This window comes from Ornithodoros turicata, chromosome 1 (assembly GCF_037126465.1).
Source record: "Ornithodoros turicata isolate Travis chromosome 1, ASM3712646v1, whole genome shotgun sequence".
NCBI lineage: Eukaryota > Metazoa > Arthropoda > Arachnida > Ixodida > Argasidae > Ornithodoros > Ornithodoros turicata.
In genome coordinates this window covers 40,154,191-40,181,953 of record NC_088201.1, presented here as the reverse complement: position 1 = coordinate 40,181,953, position 27,763 = coordinate 40,154,191, and the positions used below count along the sequence as shown (strand labels likewise).

Here is a 27,763-nt window from a genome sequence, read left to right as displayed (position 1 = left end):
ACCAATGGTGTCTCTGCAAACTGACCAAGGGTGTTAAACACTTCCAGATATGTGATGTCTGTGATGTCAGACTGCCAAAAGAGAGAAGCCTGATGGCAAAGGATCATGTTAAAGCCATAGTTCGACAACTTTGACCATCAAAACCTTTAGTCAAGCACAGGAACATGCCCTTGTACAAAATGCATTTTAATGAAGAATGCCCAAAAACATTTGCTTAAAGCACTGAAAAAGCATGGTCACTTTTAGCAGTAAGTGCAAGTACCTAGTGCTTAATATCTGTAGTGGTCTGGTTTGAAGGGCCCCTCAGGAGGAATTCCTAGGTAAGACGCTTGCTCTGGGGTAAGCTTGGTGAGCTTCACACCAAGATGATCCAAATGTAGAGCAGCAACTTCTTCATCCAGCTTTTTGGGCAGGAAATACACGCCAACCTACGATGAATACACTATGATTACCACTGCTCGCATATCCATGTAACTGCCTGGTCCTGGTTACCACCACTAGCCTACATGTTGCAAATTTGTAACACCTGAAGAGGCTAGTCATACAACTGAATTCAATGCCATTGTGATACAATCAACAGATTCACAAGCAATTTATTTTATTTGCATAAACTAGGCACAAAGCATATTTAATGTATGTAGAGATGTCAGGTGCAGCTGAAACAATGGGCGTGTTATGTAGGCGCCCCTCTTTTGGCGCACCCAAAAAGTGTGCATGAGACACCCAGAGTGGCTACTTAATGGTGAAGAACAGCTTTGGTGCATTATACCAAAACGGCTAAATGGGGGGCAGTTGGTAACTAACACCATGACGTGACAGCGCAATAACTAGTCTGGTCATCTCGCTGTCCATTGCAATAGATGTGGTTGTGCTCAGATTGCTATTTTTAAGGAAAAAGTTGAGGGAGATAATGGAGGTCTTCCTTATCGGACAGCTGCATTAGCTCTGCTTCAGTTAGCTTCCTTCTGGAAGAATGCAGGTTTCTTGAGGCGGTTTACCACTCGTGTGACCTGTTTGATAACTAGGACTGGGTGTTCATAAGGGTTGTTCTGGAGTAAATGAATCTTTGTTGGAAGTTCAGTATGTCCCTGTCCACCTCTGTTCGTCCTGTCTTAGTCACTGTGCTGTCACATCACGGTTGTTTGGGGCATTACACTGCTCTCTCGGTGATGTCGCTTCCTGCTGTCTGCTCATGCAGTGCACAGGCTGAGGACGTGGTGGCCTTGTTTGGATGACAGCGGCTTTGAGAACATCTTCACGCAACAGCAAATGCAACGGAAATTTGTAATAGAAGCCAGAGGATCAAGTTTCAATTAAGGTGACTGCTTGGCATGAGCATGACCCGCAAATAACCACCGACATCCGTATGGGGTAAAAATCTGGGAAATAAACATGTGCTCTGAATTCATGCAAATTACGCTGGAAAAACTTCCAGTATGCTAAACTCAGGGAGAAATCGGGCTCTACTACTCAAACGAATTGTACTGGTTTGGTACAAATGGTGATGTACCATAACTGCGTTTTCTGCCAAACAAGTTAGTGTGCATTCCTACAGATGCTTCAGTTACGGCAATTTCACAGGTAAAAATCGGGTTTCACCATAAAGTGGCAACTTTCAATTCGGGGTGCAAATTCTGGCAAGAATCGGGTTAAACCCTAGAACTTCAGGCTCTAGTCATCAATAAGTTCCAACTGACCCAGTCTGTCACCAGTTTTGAGAGTTTGATAGCCAGAGAATCTGCAGCATTCCACAATTTGGCAGCATGGAAGCAGGAACAAGTGCTGCTCGTGGGCACATTCAAAGCTACACCTCAACCTTTAAATTGGAAGTGCTTGAAAAGCTTTTGGTACTTCATGGGAACATCAGTGCCACGGGTCGTTTCTTCTGGATGTCCTGACCCCTCCCCCTTTGTTTCTGTCTTCACGTACTGCTACAATTGACCCAAGGTAGTGCATGAAGCAAGTTGTCCAGGGCTGGACCTGTTCACCTATCATTGGAGCTGCCACGTATCATGTGCTGTTGCAATGCAAGACACCACATCTTGCAAATGAGGATATGCGACAGTTTCCTTAACCCCCTTAATCTTAGTGGTTTCAGAACTAAACTCATTAGCATGATAATTGTAATTATAATGACATGCCTTATAGCTATTACGACTGGTTCAGTTGAATATCTCTGATAAATTGAAGGTTATACTCACCACGTTTTAACTAATAAGCAATTGATGTACGAGGGGCGTTCAAGTCAAACCGGGACTTTCTGTCTCCTGAGTGTACTACTTCTTTTTCATCATTTTCACACGCGACAGGCCTCCACGTTCACCACGTAGTGGTCCAAAGTTTGTGCAAAACAGAAGACACGCGCTAGACAAGATGGCCGACAACGAGGTGAGCGCGCACATCGAACAGCTAATTGTCATGAAGTTTCTCGTGGATGAAGGCGTAAAGTCATCTGAAATTCACAGAAGACTTCAGGCTCAGTATGGCTACGATGCACTTAGCCGCAGCAAAGCGTTTGAGTGGTGCAAACGGTTCCGAGACGGCCGTACATCAGTGCAGGACGATCCCGGCCGGGGCGGCTCAGAGCCCAGTGTCAGAGTTCCTGAGAACATCCAACTTATGGAGCGCCTGATCCTCAAGGACCGACGGATAACATGTCTCGAACTGGCTCGAAAGACGGACCTTTCTGTGGGAACGTTGAACACTATCATTCATGAACACCTTCAGTTTCGGAAAGCCGTGCGTCATCACCAAAGGAGTCCTCCTCCTACAGGACAATGCACGCCCGCATACCGCGCATCTCACGACACGCATCTTACAGGAACTTGGCTGGGAGTTGCTGCCACATCCCCCTTACAGTCCAGACCTCGCCCCCAGCGATTTCCATCTCTTCGGGCCACTGAAGGCGTTCTTTGGGGGCCGCCACTTCAGCTACGACGACGAGGTCAAGAATGCGGTCCGATCATGGCTGCTACGCGTCGGTAAGGATTTCTACGCTGCTGGCATCCAAGCCCTCGTGAAACGCTGGGACAAGTGCATTAGCACAGCTGGAGATTACGTTGAAAAATAAAACTAATTTCTCGCCTGTATGTTCATTTCACTTTTGCGAAAAATGAAAAGTCCCGGTTTGACTTGAACGCCCCTCGTATATTAAACTCACTTTGTATTCCGATCCTCTGTTCCAAAGTTCCAGCTGTGCAAGTACTTGGTTTGTAAATGAAGTGCTCATGACGAAGGAGGGGTGACCCATGGCACATCCTAAATTTACCAATCTACCCTTGGCTAAGCAGATTATATGATTTCCATTGGAAAGCTTGTAGCGGTCAACCTAGAGCAAAAATCATTGGTATCTGAATTCTGACAGATTAGAACACAAAGGACATTGCACAAAAAACCTCGACTATGTGTAAAAATCTGAGGATAAAGGAATTTCACTAGTCAATGTGATGAATTGGGCAAGTTGGTGAATGCCCAACAAAACGAGTTAAATTCCAAAATTTTAACTAAAAATCTGCAGAAAAGGATCACTGCACTCTCTTTATATGACACAGTATTTCCTACTCCTCATAGGAAAATGTGCCTTTACTAAGCATATTTCAGAGTTTAGCACTCAAAAACTGAACTAAACCCAATGTGGATGAAAAGATCTTGATAGGATGAAAAAAGAAAGAAAGAAAGAACTAGCAGAATGAAATGCAATTAGACAGCAGTATGACACACAGTTATGTTATTCCTGTTTCTAGCATATTTTTCTGAACATCCTGCATATTGGAACTGAGGATGTCCTCCATTTATTTCTCAATTGCTTACCTGCGGCTTGACTTCAATTTTCTCCACTGCATTGGCATCAAGCCAGCTAACGTCCAATTCAATATCAAAATGGCCAATGTTGCAGATAATGGAGTCATTTCTCATCTTCATCATGTGCTCCCCACGCACAATAGACTGGCAACCAGTGCTAGTCACAAAAATCGAGGCACGAGATGCAGCGTCTTCAAGTGTGGTAACTTCATAGCCTGGGGTAATTGGTCATGGTGCTCATATCTCTGCCAAGAACCATGAATGATAACTTACCTTCCATGGCAGCCTGGAGAGCATTAATGGGATCTACCTCTGTGACGAGCACTCTGCACCCAAACCCTCTCAATGACTGGGCACAACCCTTCCCCACGTCTCCAAAACCTGCTACACAGGCTACTTTTCCAGCCAACATAATATCAGTCGCACGCTTGATGCCATCTACTAGTGACTCTCGAACACCATACAGGTTGTCAAATTTGCTCTGCAAGGAAAACAACACAAAGTTCATGGGCTAGGACACCATCCGAGATGAACCCAATAAGTTACACAATAACGAAGGAAGACAAAAGAAAACAGAAAGCAGTGCACCAATTGTTGAGCTTGTTAGGCTCTTGCCAACAAGGTAAGGATCTGTACCAGAGGTCCCAGACCATGTCTTGCACACAACTTAGTCCCGTGCCTTTTGTTGTGCCAGGAGAGTCAAATATCTACATAATGTGGGCAATATATCCCTGGGTTTGGGGTGAAGACAATGGTACAAACAAACAAATGCACAACACAGGACATAACGCTTACATGTAACCATCGCTGCTCAAGTAATTTGGACAATTACTTTTGTTTGCTTTAGAATTTCTGAATTCATTAATATTCAAGGATGAATGTTTGTGCAGGAAGAATATGGACAGAAATAACTATAATGTACCCTAACTGATATGAAGCACACTGGTAGAAGTGCACACGCATAATGCAAAGCTAAACTCATTAGGTAATGTTAAACTGGATGAGGGAACTGCCCACTAAGGTGTTGCAAGCAATGCTTCCAATAAGCCAGCGACTCTGTCCCATCTAGTGCCACATGCACCAAGCCTTTGCTCCAATCTATCATCCAGTACTTTTTTTTTTCTCCACTTGTAAACAACAGAGACAACACAGATTAGAGTTTTGGACACAGAGAGAGAGCGATTTGGTGAGAAAATACTAGCCCCACTTTCAGGTACGAGAGGACCAATCGAGTGAGATTCGGTAGCCTTGATTGTTTAGCAAAAACTAAACACCTGCACATTCAATTTGTCTGCCCGCAATCCAGGAGGACATTTAGGTATGGCAGTTGCTCATATATGCAGATGGATATGATGAAGATTGATGTAACAGGGGGCACGTAACCCTAGTTGATCTTGATAGCACACAACATCCGCTAGCTACCAACAAGGGCCCTAGAGCATTTTGCATCAAATAAGGCATGCCCCAGTCTTTGTTAACAAGATGCACATAAATCTCAGTCTACACCAAAGTCGTCATCCAGTCAAAGCAAGCAATTGGTATCAAGGGACCAGTACGGGCATATAATGACACTATGGATGGGGTAAGACATCGCCATAGTACTTTTCACTCGAAAAAGGTACACGTGTATTGAAATGGCAAAAACGTGTGATCACTGTGTGTCTTGGAAATGACGAGGATACAAATGCTGAGAAAGGGCTGCACTGAACTGGTTTATTGCATATGTAGCCTGGAGAATTCCATTACTACGTATAGGCATTTTGAGGTTCTATAATAACAGAGGGCTAGGAACCATGATGTCTGTGACACCTTAACGCCAAATGTTTATGCTTGGCCGGACAATTTGGTAAGGCTTTACAGTACCAGAGCTCCTAGTGCGCTATGTGAAGCAGTTTATGCCTGTGGTGAATACTTTACAAATTCATATTACGAAAGAAGCGAACAAAAGCGTACAGCAGTACCACTCTCAAGTGACTATCACTGTGGGGCATCATTCTAAGGACTGTTATTTGACTGCTGTACAATGTCTGGATGAGCCATAACAATGCGGTGACACTACCAGGAAATTCAAAACAAACATCACAATTGACACTTAATCAAGAGGTGGTGCAACTCACACCCACCCATTTAAATGACATGGTAGAGGATGATATGGTGTATAGGATATGAGCATGTTGTGGCAAGAAAAGGCACACTGACAACTACAATACTTACTTTTAATCAGTCCTTCTGTAAACATAGTTCATATGATATCTTCTCTGCTTTTTCTTGAGATGACTAACCTGATATCTGTGTGTCTTTTCCTTGGATTAGATTTGTCCTCACCTTAAGCTTGAATAGACCTGCTAACTTACACCTAGCACCAGCTTTCTTGGTCTGAACTGATACTGATGATGATGTAATTGCAGTAATTTAGTAATGTGGATGCAGGTTATAAAATCTTCATTAACAGCATATATGCTCATGGGGACAAACAGGCATGTTTGTGAGGGTTGGAAATATGCAACACAGTGGACTATGTAAACAGAATACAAAAGTTACCTTTGTAACAGAGTCATTGACATTAATGCATGGAACTTTTAGTAGACCTTGTTTCAGCATCTTGTAAAGGCTATGTACACCTGTAGTAGTTTCCTCTGTGATGCCCTTGATCCCTATGAAGAAAGAGAGACGTGAAAAGTAATGGGAAGCAAACGAATTTTTTTGCCTTTTTGAAAGCAGACTGGCCACAGTTTTGCATTAGACTGTGTATGCTGTCATGTTTCAGTGTCTTTCTGTTCTCCCTACATGGTCGAGGTAACAATAATAATTCAGTATTTACCTTCTAGCAGGTGTGGATACTTCGTATGCACAAGGCTTGTAAGATCACCACCATCATCCAAAATCATATTAAGCTGCTGGCCATCTTTGAAGATTAATGTCTGAAAGCATACGAGTGCTCAAAGACAACAGAATAGGCAACTGCAACATGTGTGATTTTGCAAACATAACTCAGTTCGACATACTGACAATCAAAGGTACCAATTTTCAACCTTTAAAACAAAATCACACAGAACAACAACTTTTACCTTCAGTCCACGGAAAACACTGCCTGTACTAGAGAACATCTCAGAACGTGTGCAACAGAAGTTCTCCTTAGAGTTAATTACACGAGTACCAGAACATACAAAAATTTGAATGCTACATTCATGGACCTGTTATACCTGTTCAATGCACCACACATACTCCTCTTCAGTTTCTCCCTTCCATGCATAAACAGGAACTCCCCTTTTAGCCATAGCAGCTGCTGCATGGTCTTGTGTAGAAAATATATTGCAGCTGGACCACTGCACCTAAAGCCATGTACAATGGAGACACATTAGAGAACAGGTACATCTGAAATGCGACCTAAGGAAGTGTAGCTAAAATATATAAGGAGAGACAGGAAAGAAATAGAAAAGGAAGGTAACGTGAGCAGCCTCAAGTCTCATATATCTTGCAAGACAGATGCTACAGCAAGTTCTACTAAGCACAAGGAAAACTGTGACCCCAAAGTTGGACAAGCACTATCCAATGATCAATATCGTTCCTGTAATGGAAACTGCTGAGACAATCTATCATTGTCACAATAGATGTGTGTCATACAAAACGTGTTGTAGCACTACCCTTGACCTCAAGGTTTATATTTCTAAACTTCCTACCCTTTATTTTCTTCTCTACAGAACTCTTTTTATGTCTGTCCACATTCCAAATGTGGTGAACATCAACTGAGACTAAAAAATATTCACTGCAATGCCAATATAACAAAGGATAGTTGAATACATAGAACAACTGCTACAAACAGCTTCACGCAGGTCATGAAATTTTTTCCATGAAATAACTGGCATTAACTGATACTAACTACATAATGCATTTATTAAACAATCAAATTATGATTATTGAGTATGATATAAAAAGCCACAGAATAAAAACTGACAATGAATAAAAAACTGCTATACTGGGAGTGCATATGGATAATACACTTTAATCAGAGATGATGCAAAGACACGAAATCACAAAGCAGCTCATGGGATACTTTTGTTTTGTGGCTTGTCTGTTATTGTGACTACGCTGCTATAAATACTTTTGAAAAGATATTGTTTCTGTGACACGATCATTTTAAGCGAGAAAAGAGTGAATTAGGCAAGAAGATATATCATCTGCAATGCAGTGAACGTGTGAGTTATTTCAGATAGCCGAATGGAATTTAGCATAATGGAAGATATATGTTAAAGGACGTAAGCTCTCCCAATTAAAGCATGTCATTTTTTAACCATGCACGGTTGAAATCGCCTCAAGACCACTCCTCCATGTTCCTCCTCCACATTGCTTGTTGACTACTACATGCATTGTCCTGGAGCCTCCTAAAGTTGAGTTGACACACAGCTTGCAGAAACAAACCTCGTGCAAAGTCATTAGCTACAACACGGTGCACAGAGATGTCCTGGGTGATGTAATCGTGCACAGTGGAAACAGGGTCAAGTTTCTCTGCATGACAATCCTGCTGCCGCTCATCATGGCTCAATGCCATCAGCTTGGTGTAACTTTGGTTGCGCGTTCATGAACACCCCTTCTCTCAGACAAAAATTACAGCGAAATTGTTTCATACTACCTTTGTGGTGGCATTGCATTGAAGAGTAAGGACAGGGAATCCCAAAACATTTTTTTGTCAAAGCATGATAATTGAATAAAAACCTCTGCCTGATGCTGTCTGCGATTCCATTGCAATGACCCTATGGCCTCATAAATATGTAAACGTACTGATCTCAGCGATACTGGATAAATATCCCATGCTCCAGAAGCAGCGCACTCTCTCACCCAACGTCGCTACACTAACATTCCATAGAGCTTGATATGCCATGTATCCTTATTCAATATTCATAATCGCTGTAACTGTTTGGTACAAGGGCTTCTGCTCTCGACCCTACTACATGTCATCTGGTGTCCCACAGGGGGTTGACATTAGGTCCTTTCCTTCTTAATGTGTTTATTAATGATTTACCAGCCTGTGTACATAGCTCAATGGTGGTGGCAGCACATCCTGGCGAAACTTGGCTTGCTAACCTTATCACACCGTATAACTTTCGAAGATTGTATTTTCCTCTACAAACTGGTTCACTCTGTCTTCAACTCCCCTGATGTGCTGCACTTAATTAACCTCCATACACAGTCTCGTTCGCTCAGATCACATCCCATCTTTCATGCAGTGGCTGATCCAGGGGAGGGGCGGTTGGGCGATCGCCCCCCAAAACATTATTTTCAGCATTAGTTCTCCCACTACCCAGTTATGCGATTTGACAAAGGAACCCCACACTGTTCGCAGTCCCACACTGCAGCACATGCTGTGTGTCGCCAAACATATTTAGGCCAGCTCACTTTATTACAACACTACTTTCTATTGTTAGCAGTGAAAGACCCAGCACAAGAAGAAGATGGGAAGAATTGTGATGGAAATGAATGAACAAGAAAGAAGCTTGTTCTGTGCACTATTACAGGTATTCAATTTACAGACATCAACTCTTCTCCTCCAGTGACAGGTGAAATTCTACACAGGCCTTTCGAGGGTCACAGGAATCTAGATGGCACGATTCCAAGGACAGTGATGTGCTCTACAAAGTTGCAGTCAGTGGAAAGCAAATGCAACTGATATTGTCTAGCCAGGCTGTGAGCAAAGTATTCCTACAGTTCACAGTACAAAGTGTTATCAGTTACGGCCACAAGCAGAATTGCTCACTTATCTATGGTAGCAGACAAAGGAGTAATGCTATCTACCTCTGCTCCTAACTCGAGTAGTGTCTCGATGAGGACAGCAGTCTGGACAGTCATGTGCAAACAACCAGCAATTCTTGCTCCCTTAAGTGGTTTGGATGCACCATGCTTTCTTCTCAAAGCCATGAGTCCAGGCATCTCATTCTCTGCCATTACAATTTCCTTGCGGCCGAATTCCGCCAGACTAATGTCAGCTGTAGAAAAATAATGGTTAGCTCCAATCACTGGGAAAAAAAGTGAAACAGATTTTTTAACTCAAAGATAGCCAAGGCTATGTCACCGAAACGAAGATGTAAATAACTGCTGTATTTAGGACATTCCACCACTTTATGGAATCAATCTCCTGTTGTACACAAATTAATGCTTCACGCATCAATCCAAAACTGCTGAGCAGGGAAGTTATCATAACCAAAGAACACGTTATTAAAGTGTTAAAAATCTTGGAATATACATTATTCTGCTTGCGCGATGCAGAATCTAACATATAAAGTACAATGCAAAGCTTACGTGCCCGCATCATTCTCAGACTCGTTGCAAACAAAATCGCAGTGTCAATTCCCAATGAAGTTGGACACATGTCACATTACCTGGCAGGCAAACAGCTTGGTAATAACGACACCACCGCCACCGTGCATGAATTTTAAATGTCTTCAGCAGGGTGCCATTACGGACTAGGTGTTGGTGCTTGTGTAAGAGCTTGCCGTTGCCAGCCTCACAGAGGTGGGTAACGTCAAGACTAACGCTCTGTGGGGGAATGTGCGCCCTGGGCCGACTTCTAAGGGAACTGTGCAGCAGGGAAGGATAACGGATGTATTTTCGTTACCGTTTCCATTCTCGTTACTGCTATATTTTCATTTCCGTTATCCGTTTTTGATACCAGGTTTTAATTTCGTTTTCGTTACTGTTTCCAGTAATGGAACGGCTGTTACAGAGCTGCGGGAGGACAGCCAGTCCGGCTCTGTCAGCACCCTGTTTTGCCTAAGTGCTGCTACACACGGTGCCATGCGTACACACTACACAAGTAATTTTACGTCGTTGGGATGCACACATCTTGCAAGATTTAAGAAGTGTAAGAACATGTCTTCAGTCAGTCTTCAATCACTCTGAGTCCAGCAACCCAAGATGGGCGTAACTTTCATCCAATGCCACATTCATAGGCGGACGCTCTCAGTAGTAAGCAATACTGCCATAGCCCCGGTGAAATGAAGAAAGTAAAAAATAAAAGTAAAAAATAAAAATAAAAAATCATACGCTGTCATCCCTGTGCTATGGTGGAGTAGAGTACGTAGAGTCTATGTTGTGTAAGTCTCATGTTTTGATGTCATGTAGGTAGGTAATGTCACGAGTAGGTAAGCGGGTGATGCACCCTCGGTACCCAATACTGCGGTTTGTTTCCATGCTGTCGTGTAGTATTTAGAGCATTATAGGGAATGAAGTCACCAAAATACAAAAATAAAATACAAAAATAAAAGTCACTGAAATGTCATTGCACAACAGTAATAGCCATTACCGGACGATAATTTTCGTTTCCGTTTCCGGTAATGGAGGACAGTGGTATGCGTTTCCGTTACCATCTCCAATTTCGGTAATATACCATTTCTGTTTCAGTTACCATTACAGATACCCTTCCCTGCTGTGCAGACATATATCTGACAGTATCTGAGGAAAACCCAGAAAAAACCCCAGAGAGCACAGCCGACACCGGGATTCGAACCCGGGTACCTTCCATTACGGGCACTCATTACGGATTAAAGGAAGGAAGTGTCTAGAGGTCCGTCGGACAGACACGACTGTTTATACATCGGAGTCCGTCGGCTCAACATTATGTCGTGTTAGATCAAGTTAGTTTAGGATAGGTTAGTGTTAGTTTATTCTAGTCAGGTTAGTGCAAGTTAGCTTCGTGCAGCTCTAGGTTAGGTTGTTTAGGTTATGAAACAGAGTCCAGTTCCTCATACCACAGACCATCCGACGGACCCCGCTGCATAAAGAATCGGGTCCGTCCGACGGACCTCTAGACACAGGGATCCGGACAAAATGTCCCCGGCTGCCCTCCCTCACTATGAAATGAAAGTTCCTGTTACACAGTTGTTGCTAGCTTCCGTGACAATATGACATGATGATTAACATGACAATAGATGTTTGTTTTCATACTGTCCCGGGGAGAATGTGCATCTTGCACCGACTTCTCTCAGGGAGATTTAATTGCCTTTGCACAGCCGTTGCTAACTTCCATGACAATAAATGTTTGTTTTCATGCTATCCTGTGGAAACTGTGCATCGTGGGCTGACTTCTCCAAAGGGGATTTAATTGCCTCCCTGTTAGTGATGTACTGCTTTGTGAATACATGCAATAAGACATATCTCAAAAGTGAGGACCGTTGCTGTGATTGTGACATTGAGCTAACCAAGATATTTATTTACAATTATTTACATCTGCAAATGCCTCACGCCACCTCGTGTTCCGTTCTAGAAGCGGATCGTTCTGGCAACACCTCCCAGAAATTCTTCCAAGGCTGTTTTCATGCACTTCTCCCTTTTTCGAGAGCAAATAGATAATTCCTATTTGTGACTTTGTGACGTCAGTTGATTTACTGGGTTGGAGCAGTGACCTGAGGATTACCAGTGACATGCATGGAAATAGAAAAAATGGGGTCCCATTTTCCACACCACGCTTTCCTCGTCGCATTCCCCCGGAAGGTATTCTATCAGGAGACCTACTTTTCGGTCCCTCACGGGAACTAGTTGCCACCTTGTCCTGCGGCATGCTGCCCGTTGGAGATTGTGCATACTGAGCTGACTTCTCTCAATGGGATTTAATCGCCTCCCTTACCTTTTCCTTGCTTCATAGCCTCCCAGTTGGGTGGAATGCTGCTCCGTGGCCCGAGAAGTTGGCCTAGGATGAATTATCTCCACACGCAACTGAATCCGTGGAAACGGCCCAGGACACACAGTCTCCACGGGGTAGCATGCCGCCGAACAAGACGATTAAATTCCCTTGAGAGAGATGTCGGCCCAGGACGCACAATCTTTACGAGACATTATGCCACCGAACAAGGAGGCAAATAAATCCCGTTGAGAGAAGTCTGCCCAGGACGGACAATCTCCACGGGACAGCATGAAAACAAGTGTAACAAGAACTCAGATTTTAACTTTCATTTCACAGTCTGCTGGGGACATTTTATCCTACACCCCTAGACACAACCTTAAAGGAAAGTGTTACGCTTAAAGCGCCGATTCGTTATATGTAAGGCTCTCTTTGGCGCTGTGCATTTACTGCATGTTACTTCGGACTTACACTGAACCATGTATTAAATTACTCTGACAAGATGTGACACCTGAAACAACAGCAGTTCAGCTACTTCATAAAGCAGTGCCATGGCTCGCAATCGGTCGGCTAGGCTCAAATTTTGCAGCCATGTGATGTGCAGTGGTGTGCAGTATGAATTTCCCATATTTCCCATTAGTAACACGTCAAAGTTTCTGATCAAAATGGGTGTGGGGAGAGGTGAAATTTGAGCATTTGGTTATTCAATACGTGGACATGCAGACAAATGCCAAGTGCAGTACGCCAGAAAACCACGTGCACCCCATACTCAGTAGTTTTGTGCGAAAAACTTACCTATCTTATACGCTGGTTTGCTGCCTGCCATTATGTATACGAATAAATGAACTTGTAAAGATAATCAACCGAAAAATGAGTGAGAACTCTAACTGTACGATGGTTAAACGCGGGACAGGAGGATGCACTGTAACACAAAAACGAAATGCCGACAAACGACAAAACCATGTGAGAAGCCACGTGACCTACCACAATGTCTCCAACCTATTTTGAGCGAGTGCGCTGTTATGTTGCGTCTTTGTCTAATAATAACATGTATAATTATTACGTATAATATAATGCAAAAGTATTCATTTGTGTGTTTCTATATTTTTATAACCTCAGTTTATGGATGTGGCTTTCTTTCAAAGCTTGTCAGCGTATCCCGAAATCTGACCAGTCTGACAGTCTGACCATGCATCAGAGCAAGAGCTGCAAACGTCGAAACCACGTGATCGAAACCAAATGGAGAAAAGAAGAAAAAAATTTTTTTTTTTCGTAGCCGTTCGTAGGAAGTGACTCTAGTAGGAAGGGTTCGCCTGTTCGCATCATCTGCATCTTTTTGCGGGTTGGAGTCTGTTATGTTATGAATGTAGTTCAGTAACTCAAGAACTGTTACGATATGCTGCGGTAAGGTTACCAGCAGTTTCAAAAATGATTTTAGCTAAGTGTGAACCTTATTTTAGGACAGGAGTCATGCTCAATCTAAGAACGGCACTATCGATATGTCCTTTCCCCCTACTAATTACGGAATCGTGAACATAAGTTGTTCATTATGTGCTTATAGTTTGTTAGCTGTTACTCTTACGGTGCCACCTTGTAAAGCATAGTAAAATCTCCTGATGCCACTTGAAGTGCCATTATTAGGTTCCCATAAAAGGCATATCTTACCGGTCTTTCGTTTCAAATGTCACCACCGTATGGCCAGCTATGCTGGAGGCACGTGTGTACTTCGAATGGCACCTCTCTGTAGAAATTTTGTTGCGACGAGTGTTTGTGTGCAAGCCTCGGGAGCTGACAGGGTTGATCAATGAAACATGTGTAGAAGGTGAAATGCTGAATGTGAAACAGGTATCTCGTTAATTGCCTTCTCCACTTCCCACACTACCAGCCTTTGAGCTCCACACTCACAGTATATCTAACTCAACTAAGCTCTCGTCCCCTCGTCATGGCAAAATTACTGGGTCCATGGTCAAATCCGGCACACCAACGCTCTGCCCTAAAAGCACTACTTACCTTTCTGGACAATGTAGGGCTTCAGTCCTCACTGTAAGGCTCATCATTATATTTTCATCAAATTACTGCAGGCAATGGAGTATTGCATGCTGTGATGAAACACCTCGTCACGGACCTACAACATGCTGCATTTTGCCCATGCTTTTTTTCACAATAAATTCAGAGAAGTAGTTGCGCATTGTCTGAAGAGGTTTGAAGCGTATAACATTTATGCAACGAAGCAAAATACCTGTTATATGTGCATAGATAAATATGAGTACATCTATAAATTATACACCTCAAATTTACATGTATATATGTGACAGAGGAGACAACAGACATGTTCGAAGAACGTGTTTGTTGCTTCACATTCAGAAAGAAAAAGGAACTGTAGCTGTATGACTCAATCACCCTTCGTTGTCATGTTACACAGGATGCAGGAGAGGAGAGGCCATTGAGTTGACCAGCACAATGACCCAGTAAACCAGAAATGTCCCAGAGACGTCCCAGAAAAGTCGCACACGTCACATATGTCCAAGAGGTCCACCAGACGTTATCTGGACGTCCACATTGTGACGTTGAAAATCGTCTGACATTGTATCTCCCAGGGACATCTGCAGCATGTAAAAAGAATTGCCCCAGCGCATGATATTTTGCACACATATCTGGGACACGTCTTTTGCGCCAAAAAAAAACAATCAATCAATCTGGGACACGTGATGCTTACTGGAATGACGTAAGCAAAGAGAGAAACATTTTGGTTTTACACCCTTATTTGTAGAGTAATCACATCATGGAAGATAGTTTGAGTTAAAAACACAATATTTGTAGGAAGGGACGCCAGAAGTATCAGCGGTTATACTCCGGCGTTGTTGGGAGACGAACAAATTAATTCCAAAGACATCCTCACCATTACAAGCGTAGTTCACCCCACTGTACACTTAATGAACGTACTCCAACAACTGTCATTTCAATATATGCTCCATCTAGTATGCCAAAAGAGGCTACCATAGGACTCCATAGGTAGTGCTCTTAGTCGATGATCACATAGATGTGTGTGCGAGTTGAAGCTGTCTCCCCCACCCTCAATGGGATACGCAGGCCACGGGGTGTTGCCGATAAGTGTTGTATACAGCGGTCGTATACCATTCTCCAAATAAAAGATGTAGTCTATTTATCCAAAACTGTTACTAAAACGTGGACAGATAACAAAAACTGAATAATAATGCATAATGACTCAGTATGCAAGCTAATTTGATACGAAACTGTAAACGTCCCATTCATGTGAAGATATCCAACACAGACATTCGTGGAACGTTCCCCGGACTGCAAAATGAGGAAGTCTGTTCCCCTGGATATCCCACGGACGTAAACGGGACGTTCACGAACATCCCTGGTATCTCCAAATGTCAAATTCAGTTCTTCCCCAGGATATCCTTGGGACATATTTGATTTACTGGGGAGCAGATGGCTCTGGTGTTACCCTATATATATATATATATTTTTTTTTTTTTTCTTACATGTAAAGTGACAAAAGTGAATTTTTCAAAAATTACATGCACCAATAAACTCTTCCATATTTGCACAGCAATGAATGCAGCACATGGAACTTCGTTCACAATGCACTCTGATGCATACAGCTACAAAGAGGACCTTTCACAAAAAGTGGAAAATCTAGTGATCTAGTGAAAGTAGATGAAAGCAAAAGCCTGAGGTTGAGAGCAGCCAATATTTGAATATAGTCAGTTCTTTCCCAGGACCCAGTAGAGGAACAGTCTCTGCTTTGGTTTGATTTATAGAAATGCTGTACTTTTCACAGTTGTGTATCTGATTGATTGCTAACTAATCAAACTGTTGTCTCGCAGATTGTGTTTTCCACCCATGAAAAGGAATTTCATTGCTCTATTATGCCATCAATCATGCATCAACGTAAGTAGAGGAGGTAATTGAAAAAGTGATGTCACATAGTCTCTTGGCTGTGCTAAGAAGTGTGTGCATGTTACTGAGGCCTCACCACAGGATTGCATTACCTGGCCAGCTGTTATGCTATTCCCAATAATTCTTCCCCCAAAACAAAAATCGTGGAACAAATGGAAATTATGAACAATCTCAGAATAATTGCAGCATCGTTTCTTCAGTCAGCCAATCATGGTTGCACGCGTCTTCTAGTTTGCATGACTGCTAATGTACTCTTCTTGTACGCTTAATTCTGCTTTTTGGTATGGGGTACTGCAGGTAGATCAAATTTAGACAAACTGTTAATATTACAGGAAGAGTTTCTTCACAACTTACATTGTCTTCCATATCATAGTACCTCAGAACTCTTTGGACAACATAGTATCATGCCAATACAAAGTCTGCACAAATACAAACTACTTTGCTATTGCTGAAATGTGACCAGAAAAATGCTAACAAATGTAGCGTCCATGTTCAACCTAGAGGAAGATGCATGTCTGTATTATGGTTATCAAAACCAGAGTTTTTAACGTTCCTTGCTGCCAAATAGTTTATGGACAGCAGCGATTGTGCTACTCACTGCCTCACATCCTGAATGACTGTCTCATTGATCCTCTATCCGTGCCACCCAAATCCATTTGCGATCTATGCTTCTAGTCCTGTGTCTACCTATATCTCTCTGTACTCTATTACTTATATCGTAAATCAACTGTCGGTAATCTTTGTACCTACAGTATAACATGTACCTGGGACCAAATAAAGTCACCCAGTTACTACCCAGTTTTACAGCTACCCCCACGTAGTCCTGTGGAAAATAAACATTATTATAATAATTATAACTTATTTTATCTGGTGGAAGCGAGACCCAAGAATACAAGTATTGACTCAGTGGTCTACTTGCATGCGACCCCAGCCTAGCAAGTGCTGCACCAACATTAACTGTGCCAGCGGCATGGCCAAGTGGGTAAAGCATCAGCTCGGTGGTGGTAGCCAAGGTCGTGCTGAAGACTGGAAGGTGGTAGGTGAAAAATCCTACCACCGGCTGTACTATCTGAGGTTTTCCCTGGGTTTTCCGTCAGACTTTCCAGGTTAATATCAGCACAGTTCCCCCTGAAGTCGGCCCAAGGTGCACACTAACACCCCCCCTCACTCCTCCTTGCTGTCCTCTCTGTCTGCCATGCCTGTCATGCCTGTACGCCGCTCACAGCCACAGTTGCTTCACGACACTAGTGCGGAATTAAAAAACAAACAAACAAACAATTGTGCACTGGACAGACGTTTGCTCAGTTGAGATAGGCCGAAGACCGGAAGGTTGGATACAGATGCTGCAGTTGTAGACAATTAAGAAAAATTTGGAAGAAAGTGGAAAAGAAAAAGAATACACTAGCTTGACAAACCCGTTCCTACGCTCACATATTTTATTCATTCTACGACGTCTTTCATTTGTGCAAACATACCATTTTACATCTCAAAACAAGTCATTGCTCGTTACTGTTCGTTTTACCCATTGGTAAGAATAGAATTTTTCCTACGAGAACCTGATTACTCAATTATCATGATAATACAGCGTGAATAGATTCGGACTAAGAGAGACGGACAAGAGCGCTGGCTCGTAACTGAAAGAATTTAATGCAAGATGGACACAGTAGTTATATCACAATACATCTGTGAAAATGTGTGTGTGTATGGTGAATACAATACACCACCTAGCAGAAATCCCATGTCAGAATAAACTTGAGTATGGTTCAACTAACCAAAATTTCCACGGTTGCTCGATTATCAGCTTCACAATTGGCACCTGGTTTTCCCCGAATTTTGGAAAGTATAAAACCTGGAAACAAAGGAGCCTAACCATGAAATATTGGCTGCAGTGTTTACGGTTTCTACTGGTCCAGACACTTCCTTTGCCTTTTGGGGCTATAAATGACAAGATATCAACTTCTCATCTCCCTTTGAGATGCGAAGGTCCCTGTGCCTACTTTATGGTTTGGGAGCCTAGCTGTGCCACACATGGTGGATAGTCTCTGTGGCACTAACTTGGGAAATGGTCTCCATATATAAAGGAGACAAAAAGAGAAGTATATTGTAATTTTGTTTTGTCAACCCTCTTCCCTCGAATATTGCATAGGAAATCCTGAAACTCCAGTAACGAATAGAAACATAACGAATAGCAAGCCATACCCAGTGAACATGAGCCTCCAGAGTTTTGAAAAAGTGGTGTGCAAAATAAAACTTTCAATGTAATCGTACATAATGACACATTGCATTTCAGGTACGTGGAGGGACACGTTATCTGAAGAGCATGTCGCAGCAAAAAATACGTTATAGTCCTTGGAAACTTTTTAAAAAGAAGAGCCCCCTGGCCCTTGGCAAGCGTGACGGTGTCAATGTTCCACATGACCACCTTTGTTACAATAGTGGATTTGGAAACTACATGCTTATTGCAAGTTGTGTAACAGTAGTTGGAGCTATTGGATGTACTGTATTGGTCGTTTCTGCAATTCAAGGCAAGACTGATGCACCAGTACCTCTTTATACAGGCAGCACCTTCGAAGTTTTTGAATCTCCTCTTGAAATATATGTTTATGTCCTGTCATTAATGTTTTTTACGATTGTGTGTGCATATGTTGTGACACATACTCCACTGCGAATTTACTACACTCCAGCACAACGCAAGTACAAGTTCATCTTCCAAAGGATTATCCCAGGGCTTCGTAGGACCACTGAATGTGCGCCGGGAAGTTTAGTATCAGTGACTGAGAAGGGGGAGTCATTTGCAATGAAATTTTCGGGTAACGTAGCTTACAGGAAAGGTAGGAAACGCCTTGTACTTATGGAAAACAACTTTATCACACCGGATTACTACAATGTCCTCATGGGTTTCGACGATGCTTCTGTGCTTGATGATAAAGCATAGGCAAATTTGTAGTAATGCTTAATCTTGTTGAATAAACAGGGTGTAGTCCCAGTCATTTCATGCTTGCAGGTATAGCACTGGCTTGGAAACTTCCTATAGTGTCAACCTTCACTGATAATACAAAAGCAACATTAATAGTCAATGCACAAACAAATATCTGCAACAATTTGCTCACATGTAACAAGTGCTAATAAATATTTAGACAGTAAATACAATACACATCTTAGGGACAATACATTACAAATGCAAAATGGCAAGAAAATGTGTAACATGGATGCAGAGCAATGTATGCCTAGAGTTGCCAGAAGCAGAGAAGAGGAATGTAGTTGTAGTCAAACACAACACGGTTGACTCAAAGTATGTGTTCGACAAACTGCCAGCACACAAGGAAACTACTATCTGAACCTTACATGCAAATGTCATATGTCTGAACAGGAAAACTGACAGCACTTTCCTCATTTACTCCGATATGATCCATACATCACAGTAGAATTAACAGATTAGAATTAGAAAGATAGAATTAACAGACAGGATCTGGAGCAAAACAGAAAATCAACATCTACCAACTAAAATATGTTTAAAGTAAATATAGGGTGCAGGCAAGCTGGTACTTCATCATGGAGGAAAACCGAGAGACATGGACAAAAAGGGCAAACACACACACACAGATCCTCAGAGGATCCACTGGGGGTCAATGTGTGCGTTTGTCCTCTTGGTCCGTGCCTCTCGGGTTTTCCTCCACGATAACATGTTTGTCAGACAGTCTGATCACCATATTTTGATTTGGCTTTCCTCGAGAAGTGGGGAGATGTGGGATTTAAAATGCCAAAGCATGATTCTACAGCCAGTTGAGCACTATAGTTCAGAAGGGTACAAAGGATTATTCTGCTGAGCCATCTGGACCAAATTGGCTGTTTTACCAAATGGGAAACAGATGCATTTAATAGAACTTGAATTTAAATTTAATTTGAACCATATAAAGGTTGCTTCAATTACCAGAGTCCCAGACAGGAAAGCAAACAAGTGAGCAAAATAGACACACACAAATCACGTAATTTGAGATTCCAATCCCTATCTAGCTGTATAGAACCTTATGACCATTTCAAGTAAACGTTTAGTGCACATATTTCTGTCCCCTGTCACCAGTTCTATGCCGACACAATTGTTTATTGTGCAATTTGAACAAATTAAACAACATAGACTGATCACTGTGACAATTAAGTTTCATGTAGATGTATTTTAACGTCTATGTTTATGAAATTATTAGGCTGTCCATTATACAATTACAATTTCTTACTGAATGGCACAAGAAGCCACAATTCATAGAGGTAATTGTGCCAATACACAGACATTTGTGCAACACTATTTTAGCAAGCTCCAGTTCGAGACCAGTTCAGGCACAAGGCTCTGTAGTGGTCAGATGTCTGCTGCTACTGGTTTAAATCCCACATAAAAAAAAAAGTAAAAAGAAAGGCTATAAAACTAAAAAGACATCATAGCTGAGTGAACCAAAAATTTTTCACAAGCACAGAACCTGCTAGTACCGTATCATCACAAGGGCAGTCTGTACTGTATATGATGGCCAATTCAAAGACGGGAAGTGTAATTTCAGGGTTTTTGAAAAAGAAAAAAAGAGTGACATTGAATGACTGACTCCAATTCTGACATCTCACATTTCCCCCAAAACCTCCAATTAAAAAGTTTAACAATTTTAGGAAATTAGTCATCTAGTACATAGTTACATACTCACATCGACAAAATATCGGCCTGGCCATATCATTTGCCTGCAAAACCGGCATCTGTGCTGCTCTCGTACCCTTTTCATTAATATTCCGTAACAGATAAACGTCCTGCATGTGACTAACCCACGTAACTACTGTATCTCAACACCCACTCTTATGATACAATATCAGATACGATTTCCCACAATGCACATTGCTGAAGTTCCTGTAGTAGCAAGGAGACATACTTCTCTAGGCTGGTACAAATTGTTTCGTTTCCAAAATGACAAGATCGGCAAGTTCCCTGGACTGGAATCTGATCCTGTTACGTTTAGATCACTTCAACAGGCAGTGCTACAGCGATTCATGCTATGTTGAGACTTGTACATGATCTTTTTACTCATCAAAGACTTCAAGGAAATCTGGGAGTCTATGTCAGATATGTGCCCTCCAGAGCACAACCACTCTTTTCTGGGGAAGGAGGAGCACACCATCAATAGTGACACATATGGGAGCTTTGGAGTTGTGCGTTCCTCAGTACTCTATCTGCACATAGGAATGGTGCTACAGTGGAACACAGAATGCAGAAAATGTACAGTATGTTTCATATACCGGGAAATATGAATGGCGCAAGTACAGGTTTCATCGAATTCCACGATTGGTAAACATTACATGTAGGATAGATGTCACGACTAGAACGCTGGTTGCATAAACATGCACATATTGAAGTCCATGGAAAAAAGTGAATTTTCTGTTTGTCCGTGATAACCATGTCCCCAAACTTGGTACCTTTACAACAGGGATTAAGGACCTTGGGAGTGTGGGAACCCGAATAGCAGAAATGGACACAAAAGTGAACAGCACAATTCCAAAAATATAGCATGTGTCACGCCTGATGGCTAGCCCATCTTCTCCGAAGCAGAGTATGCTTATGCCTGCGTGAGACAGCTTCCACAGCTCTGACAAATATTCGGTAAATCATACACCTGACTATGAATCATATAGACTTCCCAAGTGCATATCACCACATTACCAGCATTCCTTGCTACTACTACTACTCATCAGTGACTGGTGATGATACAATTTTGCTGAAAGAACCTGACTTTGGCACCAATTGATCAAAAAATACACATATTTGTCTTGTGGTCAGAGATAGCCAGCTGATCTTTGTGCTAGCAACCCATATCATTTTATTGGTTGCGCTGACACTGTATATACTGTTAACATATTTTTATTCGCGATGTATTAATTTTCGCGAATCACGCGTTCGGACATCTGCGAAATTATTCGAGAGTATTTAATTTCGCGATTCCAGGCCTATTTCCTTTAGTGGGATAAACGTCAAGCTGTGTTCAAGAGTACAATTTTTCGCGATTTTTTAGCGGTCGCGAGATTCTCAAAAATTAATACATCGCAAATAAAAATACGTTTACAGTATATGGTCTCACTTTTTGGGGTTAAATTCCTTTTCTGAATTCGGGAGGGAACAATCGGGTGCTATTTTTAAATATGTAATTCTTGGTGGAATCGGGTGCTACTGATACATTCGGGTGCTATGATGTTTTGGGTCTCGCTTTCTGTTCAGCAAGCCGCCCACAGTTAAAGTTCATATATTGGTCAAACATAGCTACCTCACGATTTATAGGGATCAGCACCACATGTTGTAACATCAAATGTGCTTCACATACTTGCTGGTGCACTCAAATAATATCTACATCACACATTCGCATAAATTGCTAGTAAATAGTACATGTGATAGGTGGTACAACCTGATATGTGATCGGAATTTGGCGAGAAATTGGGTTTAATCTGAATTGGTCCTAAACTGATTTATTTATTTATTTATTTATTTATTTTGAGGGTACCCATCAACGACCGTGGGGTCTAACGGATGGTGCACCAGGACACAGGGAACACAATACAAAGCATAAAACAACAAACAGCAAATAATGAAATGCTTTTGGGAGAGAATAATTGGGCGGAATCGGGTTTAACCCAAAAAAGTCAGACCCTATGTGTACAGAGTCAACTAATATGAGACAGTATAACTAGAGCAAATCAAAAACAGACAAATTAATTTTGTGAGCATGTTTGTGCCATGCATGAGCTGTTTGTTATCTGCAAAAGATCAGCATAATAAATTGCACATGCCACAAATACCAAACACAATCACTACTGTATGAGCTTCCATGTATTGCATTGAGACCATCTTGTAATCAGTATACGCAAGTAAATATGGATGGTTTTCATAAAATCCCCTCAGAGATTACACAAAAGTTCATGTCCTGTGAAGAATGATAAGCCCAGTGATGCTTTGTGATGTCGTCACAAATTAGAGTTTCTAACCACATATCAAAGCTTGTCAGCAACACTGTTCTGCAACCATTTACTGCACTAAATAATAAAGTATTACAAATGGCAGTACATTTGAACAACTTCCCTCTTCAGTCTGGCCAGCTACAACCACTGCAGAATGTAGTACTCACAACACACCCTGACACACTTTGTGAAATGCTCTTGAAGTCAAAACTTTGCACAGTGGGTATCCACTCATACACTTTAGGGCTCCATGCTTTTAGATTTATGAGGAAAAAATGCTTAAAACACTCAACATCATGGTTTTTATTATAATTGGGATTTATGAGAACACTGATTTTCTCCAAACATTTTGATAACGAGTCTGCTTCTGACAGGTATTGCACCCATTAGCTCCATCATTTTGCATTTAAAATAAGAGTTTTCAAACAAAGTAAGTCAAGCTTCTTTGAGATACTTTCTAAATGCTGGGGATATGTGAGAATTGTCTAGATGTCATCAACGCAGATGAAAATGCTGCTGCTCTACTGGCAGACAATTCAAATGATAGTGTGAGGGCTACAACGATTTGCCATCTGATGCCTCTCAATGTTGCATCTTATAATACAGGTATAACTACTGTGACAAACATACTCAAAAGGATTTCCTTCATGACCTTAGAAATACCAAATACAGTGAAACCTCCCATTACGGACATCTCTCCTAGACGGACACCCCCCTATTGGATACAGCTGGGTTTCCAAGCAAGCAAGCTTTAAAGCTCTTACTCCAATACCTCCTGTACAGACCTCCCTGCAGCGACAAGAATCCTGGTCCCGTGGGTGTCAGTACTAGAGAGGTTTCACTGTAGTAAGGCAACCTACACTCAGCAGGGTGATATACACACTTCGGCTTCTAATGCCCAGAATGAGTTGTAATGAATCTTTGCTTTTGGCCCTTTCACTTGTTTGTGAACTACCTTAAGAAATAAGAAGTGTGTTTTTGTCTTCTGGGTATTTTTGTGTAATCGCAGTCCTGCCAACGGCACTTATCATTTACTATGGGTGTGTGGGGGCGTCACTTCATTGTTCTTCAGTTGGCAACACCCACTGAAATGGCATCCAGGGTTGTGTGAATGCAGACTACTTCACAGGGGACCACTCGAGAACTGGGAATAGTAATAACCACTTGCAGCTGTCACTATAAACCATCATCTTCTGCACTATTTAGACACACCACACCCAAAAATTGTCCCCTGATATAATGCCCCTTAGGGCACCTTCAGGTGCAATGAAATGAAATGAAATGAAAAAGACAAGCAAACCCTCCAAAAAATTTGCAATATCTGATTTCTCAAACAATTTTTCCTCCACGATAATGCTCTGAACCTAGTCAAAAATAAAATCCAAAACCACGGAATTGTATTACAAAGGCAGTTTGGATAAAGCAAGTGCTTCAGCCTACGTGTCTCTATTTTTGCACATTCCCTGATAAAAGCCCAAGTTAGCCTAGTGCCAAGTCCACGAAGAGTTTAAAAAATTGCTCGCATACACACACACATACACACACACACATTTAAAATGAACACAATCTTATGACACACACTAAAGCAGTGGCTGCCAAATTTACATTTTGATTTCATATTTTTTTCTACTAATCTAACATATTTAAATGCTAAGCTCAATGCTTATGGAGGTTAGTCTACTGCACAAGTATTTCAGCATATTGAGGATATAACATTTGCACCTTCATATTGTTTGTGTTTTGTAAAAATATATGCTATTTACAAGGGATGCAAGGACGGCACACCATTATTGTGGCGATGTTGTCTAGTAAGCAAATGCAGAACATGCTTGTTTGCAGAATTCTGGGAGATCAGAACAGCTGTACATATGGTTTGCCAGAAGTCAAATCTAAAGCTTCATGGAAACAGTTATATGTTCCTCATTCTTTTTGAGAACTTTCCAGTTGTAACCTGAAAGACAATTTTTTTTTTTCAGATACAATAACAAAAGCACTAATGCAAGTACTAATAGAAATATTTGAAATGCTACATATGCCCAGGTAGAAGGGTAGAAAATCCAGCAAACCAGAAGGAAATGTTACCGGAAGTGCCTCAGGATGATTTATTGAAAAATAAAATAAAAAACTTTCACGCTTCCGAAACTACCCCAGGTAGCCGCTAACCTCCTTATCTTTTGGAATGTTTGTCCATGTCTGCTTGTCGTCCCATTTCATCCCGTTGTTGGTACTCTTCATTGTGAACTCTGTATCTCTGTAACTGTCTCTGGTGTAAAAATGCATCCATTCACATAATCCCCCTTCCGCACCACAAAAAAGCGCCTTACGGACGCAGTTTGTTCACCTCTGTCATAAAAGACTAGGTGGATTTTTCCTATCCACCGAGCTGTTGATCTACAATACCCGCGAACCCTTAACACATCATTCCTAACGATTTAAATACCATGCCAATGCTGAGGATGGTGCCCAGAAAAAAAAGGAAAACAGTCTCTGTTCAAAAAATCGTCAGCTCTCGTCCTGAGGCACTTCCCTTTACATGTGATCAGGTCTTGCAAAATCTTGTGCAAAACTCCATTCAAACTTGTCAAAATTCATCACCAATGAACAGTTTCAAGAAGCTTGGATCATGGTAGAGACATATGATTTCAATTCACAGGATTCATACATTATGGGCTTTCTGATGTGATTATCATACTGGTCACATGTTAAAGGATGTAATCAATGTGCACCTCATCTGAAGGGCAAATACAGCAAATGTTTTTGGACATCTCTTCGGCATATTTGGTAGGCAGTGCCCTGGCATTTAATGTTGCACACAGTATTGTGATAAATATGTTGATGCACAGAGTGACTGAAGAAGTGTAGAAGCCTCACAGGCTTCCCACTTTTCACGTAATTGCCACTGGATTTGGCCCTCTTATTGAAATGTATTTATTGATTTGAAAATGGAAATGCAGTCTTCAAATTACTGCCCTGCAGTTGACCAGCTATCCCCCCACAAGAGACTCAAGCTACCAGCTACACATGCGAGAGAGAGCTTCCCAATGTGGCAGAAAGAGGTTGTGTTGTGCTTAGTACACAGTAAGAAAAGTAATGCACATAAGCCTAGAATAAGTAAGAGAAGAACCAGTGTGACACACCTTTGTCAAATGGAAAGGGCTCAATTGAGAGACGTAAGTGTAGTCCTTGGGGGAGAATGCAAAATGAAAGAGAAGTTGTAAGTGAGCATGCATCTAAGCACACACCATTTTAAGCTTTCACGAGGGAGAGATACCGTACATGCAGCTACAACATACTCGGTTGGCTAGTAGACATTCGAAGGGCCAGCATTCTCTTCTATCAACAAAAATAGAAATTTCTCTCATGTACTACAACAAGCAACAAGTACTGCAGTATACTGACACGAAAAAACAGCGCAGAAACGGGACGTGAAGCAGACAAACGAAGCGCTGACTAACAACTGTGGTTTGTTGGGAAGGAATGAAAACATCAAGAACAAGTTAGTAGTTGACATACCGAATCTCATGGGAAAGGAGGTTAATCGAGGGCATGTTCACACTGTTATCGCCTCTATTATGAATTTGAACAGCTTTGAAGATTTTCCTGGCCCTTTTATCCCAATATCATCCTAACACACATGTGTCTTCAAGCAGAGGACGGCATCCGCAATCACAGCAATGAATGGCTAGGTTGCTCCCCGTGTGTGTAGTGAGTGACCTGGCATGCTCTCGGAGTCTGTCATTTACACACCGTCCTGTTTGGCCCACATAGGTCTTGCCACAGGAAAGGCTTATCTCATATACAACATTACATCGGCACTGGACATAAGGTTTCGCATGCTTCTTCCCACAGTCAGATAGAGAAGGTCCGACAGACAAGAAGCTGTTTTTTCGTGTCAGTATGTACCAACTCGCCCACACCGTTGCTTTTACTGCAGTATACCCGCTCCTGTTCAGAATTTCATAACTTAAGCAGTGCACTCCTCGTCTACACAGCACACAGTTAATGAACTTTTGTGTTAATTAAGGGAGTAAAACACACTACACAAAAGATTGTCGCATCAAATTCGAGGTTTCTGTTTACAGCCATGTTAGCATTAGACAGTGAAGAAAGTCAACACAGCGTACAAAATGCTTCATGCATAACCGTTGCTGTCAGAATCTCCTCTCCCGCTGCCCGTTCAAAGGGGGTTCCAAATGATATCACATTTTTAATAAACACACTGCATAATGTAAGATTACAAACTGATATGAATTAGGTTGAGGAGTGTGTTTGTATTCGATATTCGAGCCGAATACTATAGCGCTTATGTATCCGATATTCAATTCAAATAGTACTTCCTACAATACCTCAAATATATTCGAGTCATCAATCACCAACTGTAACGGTGTGCATATCTGACAGCTTCGGTTCCCACAGACTAAATTTCTTGTATCTGCTTTATTTTGTGGT

The 27,763-nt window shown here is 41.8% G+C and overlaps 2 protein-coding genes and 1 long non-coding RNA gene across 6 annotated transcripts in view; 1 reads left to right on the top strand and 2 right to left on the bottom strand.

Annotated features, from left to right (window-relative positions):
- Positions 1 to 167: 167 nt before the first annotated feature.
- LOC135378050 (adenosylhomocysteinase-like) lies at positions 168 to 13,378 on the bottom strand. Its single transcript, XM_064610892.1, has 9 exons — positions 13,208 to 13,378; positions 9,592 to 9,782; positions 7,005 to 7,133; positions 6,623 to 6,722; positions 6,343 to 6,455; positions 4,075 to 4,282; positions 3,811 to 4,016; positions 3,161 to 3,328; positions 168 to 428 (listed from the first exon to the last, which is right to left on the bottom strand). The coding sequence occupies exons 1-9, from the start codon at positions 13,236 to 13,238 to the stop codon at positions 270 to 272; spliced, it is 1,305 nt and encodes a 434-aa protein (XP_064466962.1). The 5' UTR covers positions 13,239 to 13,378; the 3' UTR covers positions 168 to 269.
- A 249-nt stretch (positions 13,379 to 13,627) lies between these two features.
- LOC135378053 (uncharacterized) lies at positions 13,628 to 18,655 on the top strand. Of its 2 annotated transcripts, none has more exons than XR_010418245.1 (4): positions 13,628 to 13,816; positions 14,835 to 15,137; positions 16,267 to 16,330; positions 18,630 to 18,655. It is a non-coding gene; the product is annotated as an uncharacterized LOC135378053 (long non-coding RNA). The 2 variants fall into 2 exon arrangements; XR_010418244.1 differs by having other exon boundaries at positions 16,267 to 16,343; positions 18,630 to 18,649.
- LOC135378051 (1-phosphatidylinositol 4,5-bisphosphate phosphodiesterase gamma-1-like) overlaps positions 17,963 to 27,763 on the bottom strand; it is a 40,395-nt gene continuing 30,594 nt past the window's right edge. The window contains exons 32-33 of one of the 3 annotated variants that reach the window (XM_064610895.1): positions 26,452 to 26,496; positions 23,366 to 25,265 (exon numbers count right to left, since the gene is read on the bottom strand). In XM_064610895.1, coding sequence (XP_064466965.1) covers positions 26,472 to 26,496 — 25 coding nt within the window. In that variant the 3' untranslated portion in view covers positions 23,366 to 25,265; positions 26,452 to 26,471. Of the gene's footprint in view, positions 19,386 to 23,365; positions 25,266 to 26,451; positions 26,497 to 27,763 lie in introns of those variants that run through there. The other 2 variants (XM_064610896.1, XM_064610894.1) reach the window with 2 other exon arrangements.